At 45.4% G+C, this 21560-nt stretch overlaps 1 protein-coding gene across 4 annotated transcripts in view; it reads left to right on the top strand.

The window, feature by feature from the left end:
• Positions 1 to 21560, top strand: part of rxraa (retinoid X receptor, alpha a) — a 104675-nt gene that overhangs the window by 21712 nt on the left and 61403 nt on the right. For all 4 annotated transcript variants that reach the window (XM_069162019.1, XM_069162001.1, XM_069162009.1 and 1 more), the window contains exon 2: positions 4956 to 5069. In XM_069162019.1, coding sequence (XP_069018120.1) covers positions 4956 to 5069 — 114 coding nt within the window. The remainder of the gene's footprint in view (positions 1 to 4955; positions 5070 to 21560) is intronic.

Here is a 21560-nt window from a genome sequence, read left to right as displayed (position 1 = left end):
GGTCTCCGTTCGGAGGTCTAAACTGCGGTAGAGTTTCAACCCGAAAGGTGTGAAATGAAGACGTACGCTGTAGTTAGTAAACCATGTGGAAGCAACAACAAAAGAAAATGTGTAAAATATATCAAAGCTATTATTCCAACAAGTATATTACTAGGATCAGCATGTAGGGATTGCCTCCAGTGATCTTCGAGGTTTGCTTTGGTGTCCTGATAGATCTGCTCAGGCTTCGCTCCGGTTGAGATAAATAGGAGCTTCGAGGCATGTTTAAAAATGGCTTCTTTTTTTTTTTTTTTTTCCTTCAATATGTATATCATGCAGGGAGGAGGGAATACAGTTTGCTGATGAAGCAGATATGGATGCTTTCTATGCCGATGATCAGGATGAGAGAGAGATACGGCACTCGGATGATTTAAAAAAAAAAAAATTTTGGACGATTAGCCGAAGAGTCCTGCTCCTCACAGGGAGGTCGCTCGACTGTTGTATCAGCACGTGGACTTTGTCAGAGTGGTAACTGTTGGTGACGTAAGAGTCATCCTTAATGCCCGTTAGGGCTGCAGCAATTATTTCCCCCAAAAACACTCATCATGAGGTTCTTGAGCTGAAGGTGAAGCCTTCGATTTTGCTTGTTTTTCTTTGTCCAAAAGTAATTGTAAAACATAAAAAGCAGAAGAAGACACTCAAAACAGCAAATGGATGGAACTTTTGGCTGAAATGGAAAATCCAATAAAATAGATATCTCAAGGACATGTGGACGAACACATGACAAACACAATTGAGTCCTCAAGGCTGATGTAGAAGCCAGGCATGAAGGGATTGTGTGTGTGTGTGTGTGTGTGTGTGTGTGTGTGTGTGTGTGTGTGTGTGTGTGTGTGTGTGTGTGTGTGTGTGGTGCAGTCTTTCTAACACAGGTTTCCTCACATGGCGCTCTGAGGCTCGCTCTCGTGTGTGTATATATTATGGCTGAAGGTGAAAGGCATTCACGATGGTAACCGTAGCGACCCTAACCCCCACTGGTCCGTCCTTATCCCCTGGAGTCCAATGAGGGAAGAGCTTTTTTTTTTTTTTTTTATTGCACCTGGGAGATGCCTTAAGGGCCCAATGAACTTTGACCTTGGGCTTGATCACCCTGGCAACACGGGACAGAGACAACTGTTCCGCTTTGGGAGAACTCGGCTGCAATCCCTTAAACTCTCATTAATGCTTGAATGAATTTGATTCAAAAGACTTTGAGTTTGTGAGATATTGTAAAGTCCGGAGGGCCATTCACGGATGGATCTGTGGTAAATGAGAAATGTCTGTTAATGAAAATGCTTCCACTCCGTTCTTATCAGTGGGTTTTGTTGCGGTGGCACATTTACACCTCTCAGTTTCATTAGATCCTTGTCATTAGGCCTTTCTTTTATTAGCCATATATCAATAAAAAGCCCTTCTTTCATTAGCAGAACATCTCAAAGGGCTGCCTTCATTAGCACACGGTTGTAAATGCCGGATGCGATTTCATTAGCGGCCCATCTTTAATGAGGAAACCCCCAGCGTGTTTACATTGCTGCGACCCCCCCAACCCCACCCCACCCGCCAGCCGCGATCGCTGCTGAGGATAACGCTGATCGGCCGTCGGTGGGGAGGAAGGTTTGAGCTCGTCCCCCCACGAAAGATTGGATCACGCACCTATCAAACCCAGTGAGATCGTCGATGCTCGGAGGAGCAGAGCGAGATCAAACATTCCAGTAATCAAGGTCCCGCTGAAAGCGTCTGAGCTCAGCCATAATGATGCAGGGTGCGTTGGAGAGGAGATTTAATGACGGGACGTGTACCAACCTTGCCACTCATGACAGCAGATCCTCAACCTGCACACACACGTCCGCGCGCTTTCATCATTCTACTTCAAGGCCTGGAAAGCGAAGCCCTTCACTGAACATGATTTACCATGCCAACAGGACTGTTGGGTTTTTTTTTTCTTCAAATATTTGTACAGCTGTCAGCTAACTGAATGTTTCATGATGAATTGTTTTTTTTTGTAATTACAATTCTTGGAAATTGTACATTTTTGAACCGGAGTTGACGATAATTAGCAAATTACGAGTGTTATATCAGTTCGAGAAGACTATTTATTTATTTGTTTGAAAAGTTCTGAGATCGGGTTCAAACTATTTTGTCCCATTTTCTTGCTCTCCCTTCAAGCTTTAGGTGAAATTCCAACCCCATACTTTAGCAGTACTCTGTCCCGTGGGAACGTTATTCCAGTGGATGGCTTGCAGTGGAGGAATTTTTTTGGGGGGGTTGGGGGGTTGGGATGGGGGATGGGGGATGGGAGATGGGAGATGCTGTCTCTATAGTTTATTCCTGATTTTGGAAACGTGCAACTCGACCGGGAGGCAAAGCTCATATGTTACTGCCTTAATGTTCGGTGACACCGCTGTGAGCTCTGTAGCATGTGTCATTGTTTTGCCCTTTAAACCCATTTGTACAACCAGGAATGTGCCGTGTTCTCGGACAATTGATTGATTCGATAAAGATGGTGGAAATATGTCTGTGTAGTCTGACTTCTCATCTGATTTCCAAGACTTTTTTTTTTTCCTTCCCCCTCTCTATTGAAACACTGGAAATCAGTGCTTTGAGGTCAAGTACATTTTCTGGCATCCTTTTAATAAAAACAATTGAATGGCTGATTGATTTTGAAGTCCTTTTGTTAAGCTATTTGTCTCAAAGCCTTGGAAGAGAAGGCAAATGTAGCATTTAATCCATCTGTCCTCCATAGTTTACAGTTGAGTGTGCTTTATCTGGAATTTATCAAGTTTGTCGAGACATTAAAGTCAATTATTTTTTTTTATTTTTTTTATGTCAACACTTGTTTTAGTCTTTTTTTTTTCCAATGTCTGCATGCCATTCTGGATCTGGATTATATTAAGTGTCTGTATGCCTGACGCAATATTCAATAACTCATGTTCTTATATTAGGGAGACGACAGGAAGAATGACAGACATCTCTTAATTTGGCAGATCGTATTAAACAGATCTCAACTGATAGATGACATCTCAGCAAAGAATAAAAACATTTCTGAGTGTATTTGGGGCGAACTAATCTTATTAGAGTGAGAACAAATTTAAAACTTATTTTGAAACACACACACACACACACACACACACCCACACACACACACACACACACACACACACACACAGAGTCTTGACTGAAGTCAGGTCCACTCTTAAAGCTGTTGTTATGCAGAATCCCCAACATAAATTGTCATTACATCGTCTTCATGCCCTTCCATCACGCCTCTCCTCTCCATGATGACCATAAAACTGGGTTTGAGAGGCTTTGCCGTCATGTAGAGAAGATATTTTCCAACATCTGATAACAACAATAGCAACATTGTGCTCAGCAAACGATGAGATAAATGACGTGAGGACAGTCGTGTTTACTTGCAGTTCAATGAGGCAGTTAAAAATGCCCTCCTCGTCTCTTTCATTTAATTCATGATGTTTGGGATGATCTCAGCCTGTCTGTGTTTTTGCTCTCGCTGGTTCAGACTTGCTTTGCCTTCTTCGGTCACTGCTTCATCCATAATACTAATCAAAGCTTTGAAGTATGCATCCAACACGAAGGTCCACACACGTCTGCATAACTGCACACGCACGTGGCGCAAACTCACACACCCTTATAAGCAGAAAAATATCAGTATCCCAGACAGCCTATCAAGAGGAACTAATTCAATATCCCTTTGCCTGTTTTAAATGTCATTCGCTGAGCTCATCCGGAGTGACATGTTTTTCATGGTGGAAATAAAGGAGCTTTATTAGGCTCAGAACACAGTGACGGGGGAGGAGGGGGGGGGCGCGACGACGACTGCCACCCTTCATGTTTTGAGAGAAATCCAAAAGGTCCTCATAAGGGTGGAATAAAGTTTGGATTTGCAGAGGTCTTCCGACGCCAATCAGATCCGCATGAGGAACCAAGTCGATTTAAGGCTGACTCAGAAGTGCACACAGAAATTTCCACTTTGGCCAGAAGCTGCAGTGTCAGTCATGAAGTGAAATGTCACCCAAATGCCTCATATTTCCTCATATTAAAATCTATTTAAGGAATAATCAAGAGTCGGAGTTAGTGCCAGTCAGTTCTGCACTTGTTTTTTTTTTAATAATTTATGAATCGATGTATGCTTCTTTTCAACTTGTCGTTGTATCTGCATACATTTTACATTCTCCATCAATTTGGAATAATATTGGGGTGCTGTAATTCAGGACATATTTCTTAAAAATGTTGCTATTTCTGGGTTATATCCAGGTTAGTTTGTAGCTCGTTCTTGCTGGATGACGTCAGTGACTGGTGAGTGCTTGCCTGGAGGGGGTACAGCCTCCTCAGTTGCCTCATTGTGTCGGATAATGACTTCCCTATTGAAAATGTCCCCCCATGACCCCGGAGACAGACAGTAAGACGGCCTCGTCCAGCCGCCCTCCCTCCCCCCGAGTCACCCTCTCTGGCATTTTGCCCACACAGAGGCGCTAACCTCAGTCCCGCGCCCGACCGCCCCTTTGCCTTCCTCCAGGTCAGCCTTACCGAGCGTTTGTGCCGGTTCTGGCTCATCTGAACCCGGATACGAACACACAGCTGTCGAGAACAGTAAGCTGGTCCGGTGCCCCCGAAGAGGAGGTCAGGGGGGAAGGTCCAGCTGGCTACAGAGCTGTAAATGTGAGAGGTTGACGGGGTCTGATGGCGGCACAATGCAGGTGGAAGTCTTTTAACCCGTCCCCTCTTCATCGTGAGAGCATCGAACGGACAGCTACTAAAGGCAAATTCAGATTTTTGGCATTTAACCGTATCAGCTGGAGTTGGCGTCTGTTGTTAATCCCTGTGTATCACCCACTTCCTGCAAGGCGTTTTTGCCTCTATTCCTTCTCCACGTTCCCCTTCTTCTCTCCGTCTTTAATGTCTCTTCATCTCTTTCCTTCCAGGGTTCTTGAAGCCCCAGTGCTCGTTGGCTCCTCCCATGCAGCGAGGTCGCTCAGGTGAGGTGTGTTCCTGCTTCAGCGGCGTGTGTCCCCTCCATCAGCGTCGCCTCTCCTCAGGTAACACCGACCGTCGAAACAAACCGGGTCCTAATTGGTTACTTGCGGGTTCTTGGGTAAAATGTTGGGGGAAACGCACTTTTTCCTTTTGTGATCTACCAGGTAAGAAATGTGTCTTCTCATCAAGAAGGCGGGTGGACACCACACCCATGACTGAATCAGTTGAATGTTAACGGGAGGTTTTTTTTTTTTTTTTTCGGAGCTGAGGAGCTCTAGCAGTTAATTTTGAGCGCATCTCGTGACCCGATGCTCCTAATGAGACTTTCTCACCATCCAAAAATCCCTTCTCATTTAATTTAATCTGTTTCATGACATCAAAGGCTTATGAAAATTATATTTCTCATAGTGCTCCGCTGAAACACATTACTGTTTCTTAACTTGCTTGTTTTTTTTTTTTTTTTTTTTTTAACAAAAATTAAGACTATAAACCTCAAAGAAACCCCCCCCCCCCACCTAAACACGACTTAAGAGTGGAAAGTGTTGCTGGATGCTGCTGCACAAACACGCGTGCACACGCCGCCGCCTCCGGTCAGAGTCTGTTTTTTTTTTTTCTTCTTATGATTAATGGTGTCTTTGCATGCGGAGGCCCCCGATGACCGACAAGTTAACAGAGGTGCTCTGAGCCCCCCCCCCCCCCCCCCCTCTCCTCCACTCCCCTTCCTCCCGGCTCCTCAGCCCGCCCTCTCAGGCGAGCGGAGTCTGACATCAGTGGGTCCTCTGAACTAAACTGTCTGGTATGTGGCTAATGAATAAGGGGGGTCCGAGCTGTGCAGAACATGTGGTTAATGCCGATACATTTACCCCTCCGTCCATCCCAGAGGCTCGCTCCGGATGCGGCGTCAGAGCGCTGACCAGCTGAGCTGCCTGTCATGTGAGCAGAGCGTGACTTGCGTGGCAGGACAAAGTCACTTGAACATATCGAAATCATGAGATCACGAGAGCGTCGACGTGATTCAGAAGGTGGATACTTTTCATAGAAATGGCAGAATCGGAGTGTTTTTGTGTTGTTTTTGAAAAGACGTCTTTGCGCAAAGCCTCAGATATGAATCTTCTTGAGCACATTTCTGTTTTTGGTTATTTATTGTTGTAGAGTGCAGCCTTCTCCTAATCAAAACCAAGTGATTTTTGTCTTGTTTGAAATTAGCCCAGAGTTTAATCTCTGTGTTCCATTTTGTGCTTCACTACAAATGAATCAGGGTCCTTCCTGCTTTGCTTGATTTAATTCATTTCCAGTCTACTTTAAGTGCTCTTTGCTGCATTAGTGGGATTAGTTCGTTAAAGTGCTTCATTGGATTTAAACATTTACAAGTAAATATTATTAAATGTTCTGTTGAAGCAGCCTCCCATGGAATTTTACAATCAGTTTTACCAAACCCAGGATACATTAAGGAAAACACTTCACGTTGAAATGTTCAGATATATCGAGCCCAAAAAAAGAAAAAGACAAGGCTGTGTGTCATAAGTTCTAGATAACAGCAAAATCTGATCAATCGACAGTACAATCTAAATTTGATAAGCAGACACAGAATCTGTGCATGTTTCTTTCAGGTCAGCACTAAAACTGCTTGAGGTCCCTCTCTACGTTCCATTTATATCTGACAGTGAGACATCCAAAAAAAACAAAAAAGATACAATCAAATTTACTAATACGGTTACACTGATTCAATCCAGCACGTGTTTCTTTGGCTTGTCAGAGTTTTTATTCCAGTCAAAGTTTATCACTGAAGAATCAAGACACTCAGTCGTCCTGGAAAACTCCAAAGGTCATTCTTTATAAAGAGATGGAATATGAACGTGTCGTATACCGCTATATCACATCTGACAGTGTTGTTGTTAAGTAGACCATGTTAACTACTTGGTGGCAAAGTCAGAGCAGGACATTGAACCTCAACCTGCAGCGGGGACACACTTACTGTCTGCTTTTATTTTTGTTTGATTTTTTTTTTTAATTTTTTTTTATGGCTTTTTAAAGGCAAAAAAAAAAAAAAAAAAAAAAAAAAAAAAAGTAAAAATCTTCTTTTTCTCAATGAAAGACCATTTATTTTGTTCATGGCTCGGTGAAGGCCCAGTAAGAACCCACTGCCCTCTCTTTCACTGGAAATACTTTTTCATGGACAAGTTTCAGCACGATGAGCTGCACAGTTATTCCACCTACCTCGCCCCCATTTCTGAGTATATCTTTGAGTTATCTTGATTGATTGCAGCATATTTTACTGTCACAGCTTGTGGTGAGGGTGGATGTGTTTCCTGAAAAACCGGGACCATCTGGATTAAAAGTGCAGTCTGTGCTGAAGTATGCCAAGGGTTTTTCCCTCTTTGTGTTGTGGCTATTTTAAGACCTTATAGCACACTAAGTTACGAGTCGCATTCGATTATTTTGTCTCCGACTCAGGGGCGAATGGAGAGGAGCGTCTTTTCTTGTTGCCGTTTCACTACACGGGATGTTTAAGTCGCTCAGTGGTGTGTTTAGCGGCCAACAGCAGAGCGTACCTCCTGGAGAAAGCGAAGTAACTGTTAAGTCACTGCAGCGGAGGGCAGACAGCCGCTCCGGAGTCTGAAGTTTATAGACCCTGTAATAATCATGGGTCTAATTATGGAATGTGTTACTATAAATCCACCAGTGTCCCTAGATTATGTGATTGTCCTCCAATCTCGACGTTCCAGCTGCCCGACTCGAGCCACAATGACAAGCTGGTGTGGGAGGCGCGAGGCGTGTAGCGGTGACCAAGCAGGAGGTTTCTGGGAAGGCTGGCGAGCCTCGCCCGGAGGGGAGCCGTATTCAGCGGCAATCCGCTGAACTCCAGGCAGCGCACTGATGTGGCCGGGCTCCGGTTTCAGCGGTTTTACATTGTTTGGCCTTTTAAAAAACAAACTCTTACTGGAAAGGGACCGTGAGAAACGTAGTGTTCAGGACCTCGCGTTTCCAAAGGATCGCTTCAAAAAAAAAGCAATCATTGGCTGTTTTCTTTTTTTTTTCTTTCTTTTTTTTTTTTTGAGTAAAAGGAGTCATGATGGGAAAAATGTTTTTTTTTTTTTTTCTTTCTTTTTCTTTTTTGGAATTGTGGTGTATGAGGTGAGAGAGAGGGAAAGCGTAAAAGAGAGACGCCATTGAAAACAGAGCGTTTTTAACAGGGCCATACAATGCAGGCCTTGTGCTGTGATTTGGTCCGTCCTCACCGAGCTGAGCGGAGGAATGGAAAAGATTATCCGCAGGAATGTCTGGGGTGCCCTCAAACGGAGCGGGCCGCGTGACTGGCCAATGGGAGAGAGGCCTGCAGAGCGGCGGGCTAATTTTTTCCTGATGAACTCAGCCGCCTGCTCCACAATGCAGTCTGATTGCCAGGGCTGAACTCACATATGGTCTGTGTTTGGAGGGTCCAAATGACAGGACCAATTCTGCCTGGAGAGAAAAGGAGGAGGGGCGGGGGGGGGGTGTTGGATGTAGATGATTATTAGTGGCTCTCCCTCTTTTTATTTTTTTTATTTCATTAGCTTTGGATGTGGCTAACTGGTGCACCCGAAAACATATTTGGACTGTCCAACGCAACATGCATCAGGTATACTGGGAGTCATCACTCTTTATTGATTGTGCGCCGTAAGTAGTAATTATACCCAAAGCCAAGCCACATAACCGTTCAGTGCGGTCCCACTTCATTACAGTGCCTCTCTGAATTATCTCACTGCCTCACAAATCCTGCCAATTAATTTGGAACCCGTTTACTATTCAGAGAACTTGGAAAGAGGCTCCGCTGCCCCCTCCACCTCCAACGAGCCAGAGTAAACTGCAGGGAAATGCAAGTGTCAGAGCTCCAGCTCTGTGCAAGTCATGTGTGCTTACTCGCTCATTGTTTTTCTGTGTTGCTTTTTTTGCATCGGCACGGCAGCAATAAAGCATGTGGTGGGCCTCCGGAGAGCGGCAGCATGTGTTTGGAGACCTTGTGGTCGCACAGCAGGGTTCGAGACTCGCGGTCGGGGCGGTGGGGTGAAGGAGGCTAGAGAGAGCAGTTCTGGAAAAGGGGTGGGGGGTCGAGTTAAAGTGGCTCCCGGCTCCTCATGTTTCCCATCGCGGGGTCCTGCAGAGGTGAGGAGGGTCACGGAGAGGGAGCTCGTTAGCCTCAGCGTGCTTCGTGCTCCCCGCGCTCTAATTGGCTGGCCGGATTCAACGCTTTCCCTGGCTGCTTCCTGCTAGGTCAGCAGCCAGAGGGGCTGGAGGACACTAGGCTGACATTTATGGGACATGGACTCATTTCTTTGATACACAAACTCCCAACTATCCCTAACCTTTCTCAAGCTGCATGCAGCCAGTCGGTGGTTTTCTTTGTTTAGTTTTTTTGTGGTATGCGGTTGACTTGTGGCCAGAGTTCTGGGATTTGTCATAACTGAGATAAGAACTGCCAAACTGTGTCGTTAATTGGCCGTTTGGATTTATATTAAACTTATCAGATACCTCGATACGATGGCTGTGCTTCCCAAGACGCACCGCCGCTTTTTAATGTCCATTGGGATCATTTTCAAATCCCTGACATTTGAAGGCTTTATGCATTTATACGTACACAACACATTAGCATCGCTCGCTATTTTGGTAAATAGCTCAGCCTGTTGTTGACAAAGCGGCCCATAAATTGAATAAATTTTCTAGCAGTGATTTCATTTTTTTTTTAGGTTATTGTTTTGAAGCAGAATATGTAGAACCAGCAAAACCCAAAGTATAATTAAAGGTTAACATTTAAACCTGCGCTAGTAATTTTTTTTTTTTTTTTTTTTGCCGTCTGTGGCCAACTCCATATTTGACCTACTCTGCTCAACAAATAGCAGTCAAGGAAAAACGGTTTCATTCACGTGTTTCTGGTCACATGACTTACAATTTGTAAATCCAATGCTAAAAGATGAAAATGCCAAAAGGCCCCGTTGAGCTGACGGGATCTGCAAAAACATTCAGTGTGGGTGCACTGCCATTAGTGACATCTGTCAAATTACACATAGTCAGTTGATACATTATTAATGCATGAATATGTATTACAGCAGCTTTCAGTTCACTGCATGACTGATACTTCTATTGATTTGTCCAAAAATGGGAGTTCATGCTGCGTCCAGAAACTCTCTGAATGCTCGTAATATCTGACAGGTATTTTAACTGGGATTTCCCCCCCCCCCCCCGAGTGATTTGTCCCCCGGTGGCCCGCTTCCACTGCAGCAACAGCCAGGATTCATATGTGGAGGCGTCCGTGCTGGTACAGAGTGACGGCAGCCATCCATGGAGGGTCACTAGAAATCAGAGCGACTAAGCCTTTGATAACTCTCTGAGCCTTTAATCTCCCTGCAGCACCATCAGAGTGAAATGCTATCTCATTGTTACAGCTCAAACACAGCGGCGAGCGAGGAGAGCAGGCAGCCGGGGACGTGGTGGACAGGAAGTGGTCCTATTCTCGCTATCATTCAGTCTTTGTCATCTCCGTGGTGTAAATGAGGTGTGGGGGGGTGTGAGAGTTGAACTTGAATATTTCACTGAGCTCAAATTCTCAAAGGCAATTATTATGAGTTTAAATTTGAATCATAGCGGTGCAAAGGAAACAACATTTAAATTTAAATTATCAGGAGTACAGCATAATTTACTGCCTAATGAATATTGGAGCGGGATAGAAATGTATCCATTGTTCCTTTTCCCTTTAAAATCAGGGGGAGAACAGTCACTTTATTTTTTTGTTTTAAATTCATTTTCCGACACATCCCAGGTTATATTTAGATATAATATATTCTCTCAGAGGCAGTTTACGCAGACCAAGTGAGATTTCATTCTGCCACAGATTCCATCTCTCCGCGGAGTTTATCCTGACCCCTTGAGTGAGATTAACAGCGCAGGGTGTGAGGCTTTGCATCTGGAAAAGAAACAGGGGGAAAAAAAAAGGAAAAAGAAAAGGAATCCTGCATTTTTTATTAACATCAATTAAACATGAATAAGCAAGTTCTCATTCTTCGGGCCCCATGTTGCCTAACACAGAACAGTATGTTAATCACAGCGAAGCACGGCGAGTTCTGCTGGAATATATGGGCAAATTAACCAGTGGCATGAATATAAATGAATATGTACATCTCAACACGGATACCTCACTCCTTTATTCTATCTCTGCTCTAGTCAGCTGACAGAAACATCAGAATCAGGCTGCAGTGTCAGCGCAGCTTCACAGACCTCATCCCGAGTGCCATGTTGATATCGGTGAGGCCGACTAAGTGCACCGGCCTCATCGAACTGCACATAGACATCGGCACAGTGGGACACGAAAGAGTTGCATGTGTGTGTCACATTTTGCATTGGAACAGTCAGGCTGGCTCTGTGCAAACAAACAGTGGGGAATGTGTTCTTTATGTGCTGGAGAATACACCGCAGGCTCATATAAATCACACAAATACAACAGAAAGGGATTTACTCTCTGTAAAAAAAAAGACAACTAAAACAGCAACATGTGTTATGATAGATGACCAGGATCACCCAACGAGAGCGCACAAATAAAACATGATTTTGAGAGACGGCATCCGCTTTGGCGCCTCGTTTTGTTTTTCCTCCGTTTGCTGAGATGATAGAGAATCTGAAATGTTTGCATTGAGCATCTGGATCAGTTAACAGCAGTAGCAGCGCCAGATATTTGGACAAGGCCAGACCGAAAGAAGAGGCCAACTTCTGATTTATTTATGAATTTTCTCTCCGAACCAATGCGTTTCCTGTTGTTAATGCTTTGCTTGTTGCAACATCCAGCGCTGCTGTGGTAACGATGAAGGAAAAACAACACGAGAACGCGGGATCGTTTTTTTTTTCTGGGCCTCCGTTAACTTGTAATGTCGCTTTGCACGTCGGGTCACGATGTTTGATTACATGGCGTTAGACTTTCAGATTTTTCCTCATTGTGGTATCTGTCTTTAATCTGCAGTGCGATCCCACATAGCGTTAGAGAGCAGATTTCCTCCGTGCCAGTCTTCACTTCGTGTTTGTTGAGGAGGTGCTGACGGAGCTCAGGTGTCCTTTCAGAGCGGACCGGGAGCTCGGTGCCGTCAGCGGCGGTTCAGGCTGCTCCTCTGCTCACCGCGGTCAGATGCTTCTGTCCTCGTCCGTGGGAATTTGAAGGGCAACGGCAGCTCCGGCTCATCAGACCCCCCCCCCCCACCCCCCCCCCACCCCCCCCGACCTCAGAGGAGGAAGAGCAGGGGGAGAGGGAGAGAGAGGGGTGAGGATTTAGCAAAGGAGAGAGGAGAGAGGACGGGCGGGCGACTGTTGGTATTTTGACGCTAAAGTGATTCGACACGCTTGGCATTATAGCTGGCTTGGCGGTGCGGGGGGAGGGAGGGAGGGAGGGAGGGAGGGAGGGCGGGCGAGCCAGGCGGTGCAACCGAGCGCTTCATCCGAATGTCACCGAAGCCGATCTCGTGAAGTGGAAGGTCAGAAACGTAGCACCTGCCCTCGTGCTCCCGCAATAGGGCAGAGCAGCAGTGGAAGGGTGTAAAGGGGGGAGAGGACGAAGGGGTCGCCGAGGTCTGTGAAAGATGGACGAATCGGGCGGGCGGAGGCAGGGCGGAGGCAGGGTGGAGGCAGGGTGGAGGCAGGGTGGAGGCAGGGCGGAGGCAGGGTGGAGGCAGGGCGGAGGCAGGGTGGCAGAGCCCTGACCTCTCAATGTCACATGTCTCCGCTGCCCAGCAACAGGCCCGCTCGAGTGTGCTAATGCAGGCCGGTACATGCTGGGACGTGAGAGGTGGAAGTGGGGGAGAAGTGTTTGCAACTCCCATGTGCTTTCCCCTCCGAGAGCCACTGCTTTGAGGTGCTTGGAGAAAGAGAAGAGAAGAGAAGAGGGGTGGAGTGGGGTGACGGTAATGCTGCAGCTAATGGAAATGTCTTGTCGGGACTTGGTGTAGGTCCGTGAAGCGGCTGGCCCTCGAGGAGCCGACTGTAGCAACACCAAAGCTTCAGCCGACAACCGAGATGCAGGAAGCCTGCCTTCTCCCCCCCCCCCCCAAAAAAAAAGAAGACCACAGTGGTCGTTTTGGAATTAAAACATTTCGTCAAGGATGATTAAAGCCAGTTCATGACAACTTGGATTGCATCTTGACTGCTTTGGTCCTCCTATTGTAGTAGTTTGTACTCACTGCAATAAGAGACTTTACTACAACCAGAGCAGTAAGAGGATTACACTAGTTGTAAACAAACCAACAGTTTAGCCAGATTATCCAAAGCACTGTATTTAGAGGTAAGATCGAATATGAGCACACCCACAATTGCAGTAATGACTGTGTGTACGTACCAAATACTGTCGGCTGTGACAGATATTTCCCATTGGGCCTATTGGATAATCATTGTACTGTTTGTTTTTGTATTCCTTTCCAAATAAAAGAGGCTTAGAAGAGGATTGTTCGACAGCTCAACAGGTGATTTGTTGCAACTTGGTGCGACAGAAATTGCAATAATTTGAAATTCTACTTTAACCCAGACGTACTTGTGCCCGGACGCAGAGAAGACCTGTGTGTGTGTGTGTGTGTGTGTGTGTGTGTGTGTGGGTGTGTGTGTGTGGGGGGGGGGGGGGGTATATCGCAGGAAGTCGACCTTTAGTGTCTGCCCATGCAGATGGCTCAGTCAATGCGGATGTGTGATGGAGTCGGGACTGTGGGAAAGAGCACACCGAACGCCACAGGGGCATCATGTCCACAAGTCCATTACACTCACTGACATTGAGCTAATTGACTAGCGGCGGTGGTGGCATGACTTTGAAATGAGGATGGGTGAAACGGAGAGTAATATCCAGAGCGGGTGGCAGAGACGGTGAAAGATTGCTGAGGGAGGGGAGGGGGCAAAGTCAAAGTTGAAACTCGACGGCTCAGCATCGACATATCCACGGTTGTTATTTATCGGATGGTTTTGGCTCCGTGGTTCAGTTAGCCGGACCTTTATGAGTCACACTGATAAGATTTCCTGTTTCACAAACTTTTGGGGTGATCGCGCGGGCACGATGGTAAGAAATCCAAAGATAAAAACAAGTCCTAAAAAATGCAAAAAGAACTGAAATGAGTCTCATGTACTTGCAGATGTCTTCATGTTTGTTTTATTTAGAGGAGCGGTTTAGCCGTTGCAGTCGCTCACTGGGCCAAAAAAAAAAAATCTCCTGAATATTCACTTGTTTCAGAGGCTGCAGACAAAACGAGACAAAACAATCCCCGAGACATCACCTTTAGACATGTCCCTCTATTGTCTGACACCTGATACGTGTCCCGGGCGTGTCTTCTTCTCTCACCTGCCGTGCTCTGCTCCAGCCCGAGGCTCCAGGAAGGAGTTAATCATTTACGTGACAGTTTTGCACTAAATATTATGAAACCATCCAGAGGAGCTGGAATATTTAGTTCCTATCTGGTAATACTCGTCGAGTGTAGATCTCCTCTGCAGCATCAAGACAAGAGCGTAATGCCAGAGAGGAAAAAGACCTCATGCGTTGGCTTTTTTGCGGGAGCAACTGGTATATTGTTACGTGTGCGTGTGGTTGTGTATATGTCACGCCTGTGTGTGTATGTACTGTATTTAAAACGGCTGTGCGCTCTAAATCTCTTTGCCAGCTGTGGCGGATAGCGTTTTAGATTTTAGCACGTACCACCCGGATGAGTGAATAGGAAGAGCTGAGTCCCCGCATTGCCATCCCCCCTCCCCTTCCACACGCACACGCACAAGCACACGCACACACACACGCACACACACACACACACACACACACACACACACATCCAAAATGACTTGTGTTTGCCCTCCGCGCTGCAATTAGTCTCCCGCCCTCCGATGTAACGACTTCATCGAGATGTGATTTTGTAGAACATCTATGTCAAAGGCAAAGAGGAGCGGCAGCAGCTGCCTGTAACGCAAGCTGATAATGAGCATGTATTTGTGTTTATTTAACACCCTCCCTGCCATCTGCTCCATTTATTGTGAAACACAGACAAGGGCACGCGCGTACGAGCCTGACGATTACACAACAGCCGGCCGAGGTCTTTCTCGATGGAGGCGTCTTCCCCGACGCCGGCGCGCTGCCAGCTCCATTATTCAGAGGCGACGCGTGAACCGAAACACGACGAGCAGACACACGGCATCAAGTGTCAAATGCACATGTATCAACAGAGTGACGCGGAGATGCTCGACGCACAGTCAAATTCAATGTGCATGCACGCACGCACGCACACACACACACACACACACACACACACACACACACACACACACACACACACACACACACACACACACACACACACACACACACGCATACCACTTAAAAAGATGTGATTAATGTGAGCGGAAGCCTGCGTGGAGGATCACGTCTGTTGACATCATTATACTTAATACAACAAGCGCTCGCAGTGTTTTTCTACCCTCCATCTGCCTGCCAAAGGTCACGGAGGTTAAAGGAGCATATAGAGCTTATGGGAAAACAAGCAGGTCTATTATCAATGACGGTGCCTCTGTGTTATGTGATGATTATGCATTTGTTGATTTTGCCTCAGAACACCTGTCCACATAATTATCTTTTGTGAACTCAACACATTTAGCATGTGGGAGTGGAAAAATTAATGCCGGGGCGCAGCAGCACTGCAGGTTACATAATGAGCATAACCTGAAAGCACCCGATCCTCAGAGCAGCATGCTAAAAGCACCATTTCTACCTCAGCTTTACTGCACTTTGTTATCTGACCGCATGAGTTCTGTCTTCTAAAGTTAATACTATCTGAAGAGGGTTGACCTCCTTTATCGCTCATAATCTTAATCATAACCTTACCTAAATTGTAACCATGTTGTCCGCAGGTTGTGTTTATGAGTCGGCAGAATTCAAAACAGAGATATAGATATTCATAAAACCTAACGCAACATGTGGAAACACTTTTATGATGCTTATTTTTTTTTTTTCCCTTTAACAGCAATAGCAGCAGTGCAGTAAGGGTTACATATAAAATAAAAGTCTAACGGGAATAGATTGATCTAGATGGAAATGCTACTAGCAAGTTGTACTGATGAAACGGCAAAAAAAATTCACGACACAGATAAACACAAGGGAGGTCAAGCCTGTTAACAGGATTGCGAGTGTGCGCCGAGATCTCCAGATACATTTGGAGCTTGTAATTCTTTATAGGGATTCTCAGCCAGTTTAGGATCACACCTCCATAAAGTTGGACCCACAACAGACAGATTAAACACAAAAAGGAAATGTCTAAATCAAAGCAGCAGTGGCAGAGATATCCCGCATTTTTTTTTTTACTCCATAAGGGTAACACTCTAAAAACAGTGGATCCTACAGTTCCCATAATGCAACTGGATTGGGTCTTTGACAAGCACATACCCCCCTTTTCTTGTAAACCAGGACTACTGACATCAGTTTCTTTTTATTCAAACATGAAAGACTTTATTTAAAAAAACAATACTCTTTGTAATGCAGTTCTGAAACATCCTATTTTTTCCCACAGTTTCCCGTCTCAAGATTAGTTTTGATTGGCTGGAACATTTTTAAGTGCAGCGCATTGATTGGCAGAGGCGAAGCCAAACTGAGGGCTGACCTTTCTTCCAAGTGGTCTGTGGGTGCTCCACAGGAATAACATGATCATCCTTAAAGTTGCTCTCATTGAGTCTTGTGGTGACTTCAGTTCATGTTTATGTGTCTTCAGTTCACATTTATGTGACTGGAGTACTTTGTTGTCATGCGAGTTATATTATATACCAGTTGAATTAGTATCTACTGAAGACACACCCCAGTAGATTGATTTGTGGTGGTGATGTCCAGATTGATGCACAAATTGTTAGACAGGTGGACGTGCTTGACAGCACGTCTCCATGACTACCTGTGTGTACAACAGCTTTCTAGATTTGTGCTGTTTGCTTGCCTGAGTTCTTCCAGTCCCCACAAGAAAAGAGTCAGTTATAAGAAAAGAGTATCAGATTTTATTCACAGCAATAACCTGCTTGGCAGATCTGAAACGCTCTCCTCTCGGCCAATCAGATATCCAAAAACAGGGTTCAACAAATGGACACAGCGGTCGAAACTAGTCGGGACGAGCACAGCCACAACCACATAATATCTACTAGACTGTCTGTCTTCAATGTTGTTTTGAAGGAATTGATTCGGGTCAGATTGACATAAAAGCAGAGAAAGCCTGAAACATCTCGGCACCCCAAGAACTACTCAGGATGTCCAGTGGGTTTCAGGTCTGGATGGCATTACTGACAGCAGGGGTGTGTTCACACGCTGTGTCGTATCAAATATTAAAATATGTCGGGGAAATTTCACATACGAGAGCGTGCAGGGAGGCAGAGCATTGTCTGGCCTTCTGGCAGAACAGATTTTTGCAGGATAAACAGGGGGGGAAGGGGAGGGGGGGACCATTTCAAACATTGACAAGACATCAGTTGTTGCTTCTCACTGTGCAGCAGGAGATGAGGCTCATATCAGATTCTTCAAAAATACAATAAATGTGGAGCTGTGGCCTCAGGGTCAAGAAAAGGTGTACATTAAAACAACTCTTCACAACATCTTCTCTTCAGTCGAGGTGTATGCCGTTATCAATAAATCCTTCAGGGTGTTTCATCCCATAATTCAATAATTTACATCAAACCGCACCTCCAGTCTGAGTGATGCAAACGGCTCCGTGCCTTTCAACTCCACCAGAGGAGGAGGAGCATGGGGGTGATTTCTACCTCCTCTCAGCCATCGATGTGGACGCCAATATGTTTGTGAAGGAAGTGTTTGATTTTATGATTCACGTGCGATCACAGGATCTCTTTTCCTTATTTTCATCTCCTTATCTTACTTTGGTTTTTAATTGGGTTGAGAAGAAGAGGTTTTGGGGATTTGAAGTTTTTAAGGAAAGTTTTACCCGAGCGTAAACAGTGCTTTGGTTTCACATAAGCAACTGATTCTACCATTCAGACTTGATTGACATGTGTCATTAGGTGCGTGTAGGTGTATTACATAATCCGGGATCAAGCGTTTACCTGTGTACAGGATGAGTGCAAGATTGTAGTTCCTCTGTATGTTTACTTCCGTGACCTATACCACAGGTCCCCGAGCAAAACAAACCAGCAAACAAAGGACTCTGCCTTCCTGTTTGTGTGCTGCCGGGAAGCTGAAGGGAACACGTGCCTAAAAAAATGAGAACATGCAAACCTGCAGTCAGGGAAGACGAGAAATATAGTTACTCAACATTCTCCGAGAGAGTGCTTTATTTACCCTCTCTCATCCACTAAATGAAGCGTATCATAATGTTTTTACATGACAATGTGGCAGCGTTTGATCTTCCTTCATGTTTTCCATCATTACTGCAATTTCTCAGCGTAACTGAGGCTAACGATTCATCAGAGTACCAATCAGGCCAATTGCTTCCTCTTTTTGTTATCTTATTGTATTTCCATGGAAGTGCTGTCTGCTTGTAAGAGATTTTTAACAAAAACATTTTTTTTATAAACTATCTCTACGGAGAAATGTTCAAGAGAAGATGTGGTTACAGTTAATCACGCCTGGGTTCACCTAAGAAAGTTTTAGTTTTTTGCATTTTCACAATTTAATTGAAATTCTGCATAAAAACAGGTGAATAGAAAAGTGCTCTGCCTCTCCGTCCTGTCTCTTCCTTCCCCTCCATCTCACTCCTCCTCTGCTTCCTTCTCCCTCCTGCCTCTCTTCCTCTATTTCTCCACACCAGTAGTCCTGAATCGCGTTCCGGTGGATGTACTCGTACAGCCATTAAACGCGGCCTACGCGATTGATCCTTCTTGCCTGTCTTGTTTACACGGGGTGCGTTTCCCCCCTGCGCCCAAAAGAGACGTTGACCTTTCACCCGCGGGGCAGTTCGCCCTCTTTATCTCGCATCGTTGTGCAGCTGACGAGTCCATCGCAGCCAATCACGTGGCGGAGGTTTCGCTGACGATAGCAGAGAAACACGCTTAGGGTCTTCGTGAGGGGGATTGGCGAGTGGGGGGGGGGGGGGGGGGGTGATTTCCTCCTACGTTCACGTACGTATTTCCATCAGGCCCTGGCGGAGGGCTTATTCCTCGGAGGGAACGTGGGAGACAGAGGCGGTGTTGTGCAACCACTGTGCCATGAATCAACCTCTCCGTTGATCTTGTGACTCGCTCGCCCCCCACCCCCAGCACTCCCCCCCCCCCCCAGGTCAAGTCTGGAGTTCAAAGGTTGTCTCTGAAGCTCGTCTCTAATCTGCACTTCAACGTCAAAGAGAAAAGGTGTAAACGGACCCTCTGTTGGCAGTAGACTGGACACGCTTGTTGCAGCGTCGTGATTTGTAAATGAAACTAAAGGCCGACATTTAAAAGCACATGCGCTTTTTTTTTGTCCAGATGTTTCCATCATTTTACTGTTTGTTTGTGAGGCGTTTTATTTATTTTTTCAGATGTCCGAGCGGCAACGCTGCAGGAAACCCAGTCGCTTTTGTCCTGATTATTGTTGATGCTTTTCCGAGTCTTCTTGTCTGCTGAAAATGACCGGGCAGCAAAAAGCGTGAGGCCTGGAAACATCAAAGTTGGAACGTGGCTTTGAAATTCCGTTCATAGTCAAATAACAGTTTAACAGTTCAGAGCGATTATTGAGGAGTATTTTGGTTTGAAATGCACATTCCTAATCCGAACAGTTTGGACTGAGGACATTATTTACTTTTCTACCAAAGGAATTATCAGCCAACATCAAACTTTGTATCACCATAAAGATAGCAGGAGCAACAATGCAAAAATTCAAGTCAACAGTTTGAGTGGATGAATTCAGTCGGTCAGATAAAGGGTGATCTGTAGAGCAGCCCCACTTTAATATGACATACCTAGTCTCTGAAGTCTCTGGTTTGAATCCCGATATAAGCTCTGAACAACTGGTGAAACAAACATCCAGATCCTTCAGATCTGCTTGGACTGCTGTTATTGACGTTTGCGTCTATATATATATTTTTTTTATATATAATTATGGGTGTTGGACTGGAACCTCAAGGTGGTGCCACTTTGGCCCCTGGAAACATGGAACAGGCATTTTACACCATTTTATAGTCTAAAAAAAAAAGTAATGAATAAAAACTATTGTAATCAACCCAACGTGCCTTTTTTTCTTCTTCTTCTTTTGCCCTTTTTTTTTCTGCTCTTAAATCCATTTTTTTTCATGGTTGTTTATTGGACCACGAGTGCTCTCAAAACATTTCTGAGCATCGAGCTGTTCCATGACAGAAGAGATCCCGTGTAAAAACATGCTGCTCAACGATGACAGCGAAGCACTCGGCTAATCTCTTTGTCATGTGACGTCTCTCGCCATTCAGTCGACCCTCTGCGTTTGACCCGCTGACCCCTGAGGTCTGTCCCGTCCACCTTACTCCTGCCAATCGGGTCGGGTTGTTACGGCCACAAGGGCGACTGCGGATCCCGTTTGCGGAGTTGTGAAGGGAGCTGACCTCCCGCCCGTGGCTCCTCCATTAGCATACTTGTTCAAGAATGTTTTTCTTATTTGCTACCATCCTTCACTATTCTCTTCCTTTTACTTTTTTTTGTTTGTTGTTGTGCTCCTCCCAGCACTATCCCTGAAGTATGGAGGAAATGGAAAGAGTGAGTGGAGCAAAAAAAAAACCCAACTGAGAATGCGAGAGCTGAGATATTCTACAGGGGATTGTGGGAACCCACTGATAAAGGCTTGCATCTTAATCCATCCTAAGGCCTGTCTTACGGTGTGCTATGAGCTTTTATGTGATCATTAAGAGTGTGTGCTCGTATGCGCAGCCACATGCACACTTGAGCAGGAGTGTGTGTGTGTGGCTTTGCGTATTTGAAATGCTAATGTTTTCTTTTTTGTGCAATCGCTGATGCAGTGGTGCCGTCCTTTTGAATCTTGCATTTCAAGGTTCTTGGAGATCTTCAGATATCTTCCGTAGAAGCACGACACACCTCATCGCTTTTGGAACAAGGCGACGCTACTTCGCAGCGAGTGCATAATGGCTTGTTTTATAGCTCATAAGTATATTAAAAGCACTAATTAATGCGCCGCAATTCCCCCTCTAATGCAGTGCGCAAGGTAGGGATCCCTCTCCCGCTCTCTGAGGTTACGCCTTCAGCTCCTTCGCTCCTCCTTGAGCTTTAGTGGAATTTGGCTGGTGTACGCCGAAGGGAGGAGAGGAGGGAGGCGCTCATCTTGTTTCAGTGCTTTATGAGTCTGACGTGTACGTCTGTAATTGCGGTTATGGGTGATTAAACTCTCGATGCCCCTCAGGATCCACAGCCAGCTATCAGTCAGCGTCAGCCGCACGGCGCTGCTCACAGAAGCTCAGATTGGTTCATCTCGGTGTCTGTCAGATAATGCTGCTGCATGATGCTGTTTACCATATTCCATCTTCTTATTTTCATAATCAGGGACTCGAATTGAGTAGTTTTAGTGTGATGGATATGTGTAAAATGTGAAGAAAAAAAACAAAACAGGAAACAAATCACTGTCTGTAAAATTTTAGTTTTCA

This window comes from Embiotoca jacksoni, unplaced genomic scaffold (assembly GCF_022577435.1).
Source record: "Embiotoca jacksoni isolate LCO1_2020_lvr unplaced genomic scaffold, fEmbJac1.0.p SCAF_10, whole genome shotgun sequence".
Taxonomy (NCBI): domain Eukaryota; kingdom Metazoa; phylum Chordata; class Actinopteri; family Embiotocidae; genus Embiotoca; species Embiotoca jacksoni.
This window is presented reverse-complemented; position numbering and strand designations above follow the sequence as displayed.